Source organism: Emiliania huxleyi (genome assembly GCF_000372725.1).
Source record: "Emiliania huxleyi CCMP1516 unplaced genomic scaffold EMIHUscaffold_9613, whole genome shotgun sequence".
In the NCBI taxonomy this organism is placed as follows: domain Eukaryota; phylum Haptophyta; order Isochrysidales; family Noelaerhabdaceae; genus Emiliania; species Emiliania huxleyi.
The window spans coordinates 1-1,165 of NW_005194867.1; the positions used below are offsets into that span (position 1 = coordinate 1).

The 1,165-nt window shown below is 62.5% G+C and overlaps 1 protein-coding gene across 1 annotated transcript; it reads right to left on the bottom strand.

The window, feature by feature from the left end:
* Window positions 1–784: 784 nt before the first annotated feature.
* On the bottom strand, window positions 785–1,118 carry EMIHUDRAFT_259692 (hypothetical protein; the record flags this gene model as incomplete). The annotated part of the gene is made up of 1 exon (XM_005756557.1): window positions 785–1,118. A coding segment is annotated over one exon (334 nt), but the record flags the coding sequence as incomplete, so codon positions are not given.
* Window positions 1,119–1,165: the final 47 nt, after the last annotated feature.

Consider the following 1,165-nt stretch of genomic DNA (forward strand, 5'->3'; position numbering starts at 1 on the left):
CCGCGCGGCTCGACCACTCGCTCGCGCTTGCAGCGGCTGACGACGCGGCAACCTTTAGCGCGTCGAAGCGCGGCAGGAAGCGCGTCGACTTTGGCGGGTCTTTGGGGCCGGGACTCGACGGCTCCTCCATCGGCAGGCACCGCAGTCAGCAACTCCGGGGAGGCGTGCTTGTGCAGGCAGCTTGTAGCGGCGCTGTGTAGGGCGCGCTGCCGATTTCTTTCCCCCTCCACTTTAATGGTGTGTACGAAGGGTGTGTGACAGCCAGCTGGCTGTGTGTCTTGTGAGCTTGTTTGTGTCTGTGTGTCGCTCGTGCGTGTCGTCATCATCTGTCCAGCGTCCACCCATACCGCGTTGGTGTCCAGTGGTCCGAGCCTGGCTGTTCTTCACCTTTCTACCTACCTACCTAAAGGTAAGGTACGGTAAGGTAAACTTCTCCACACACACGAGGTGGTGCAAGGGGGGGCAACCCTCGCGTCTCCACGTCTGACGACAGGAGCCCCACGGCATTCAAAGTCCACTTGATCTTGAAGACTTTAAATCGCGGAGAGTGTAAGAAGAACCGACAGGGTAGGCTCCGCCCCACTGTGATTCGGACTGGGCGACGGCAGGACCCCCGTGGCGCCCATATTAGCGCTCCCAGCGGCGCCACCAGGGCCATGGGGGTGTAGGGGCTTCGGGTGACTACGAAACATTTAATATTTAGACACCACCCCGGTCTCGTACCCTCAGACAGAGCCCAAAATCGCTCCGCGGGACGGGCCGGCACGGAGGCGGAAGACGCCTCTCACTCGCCGACAACGCGAAGATTGAGGCATGTGCACGGCTCTTCGAGCGCCTTTTCCATCCGATCGCGTAGCTCGGTTGGGTCCCAGTCGAACTTGGGCCTCTCGCCGCTGCAGCAGTCGTGGCCGCGGTCGAAGAAGGCGAACCGCTGGTGGTCGCACACGTCCTTCTCCTCGTCCGGCTCGGTGGGCGGGCGCCACCCGGCGCCGTACGCCGTCTCGAACATCATCCACCAGCCCTGGTACAGCCGCTCCGCGCAAAGCGCGGCGAGCCTGAAGTTGCTTTCGGCGAGCGAATGAGCCGCCTCGGCCGAGCGGGTCCGATCGAACCACAGCCTGGTATGCGTGAAGGCCGTTGTTTCGACGGACTCGGATCGGTTTTT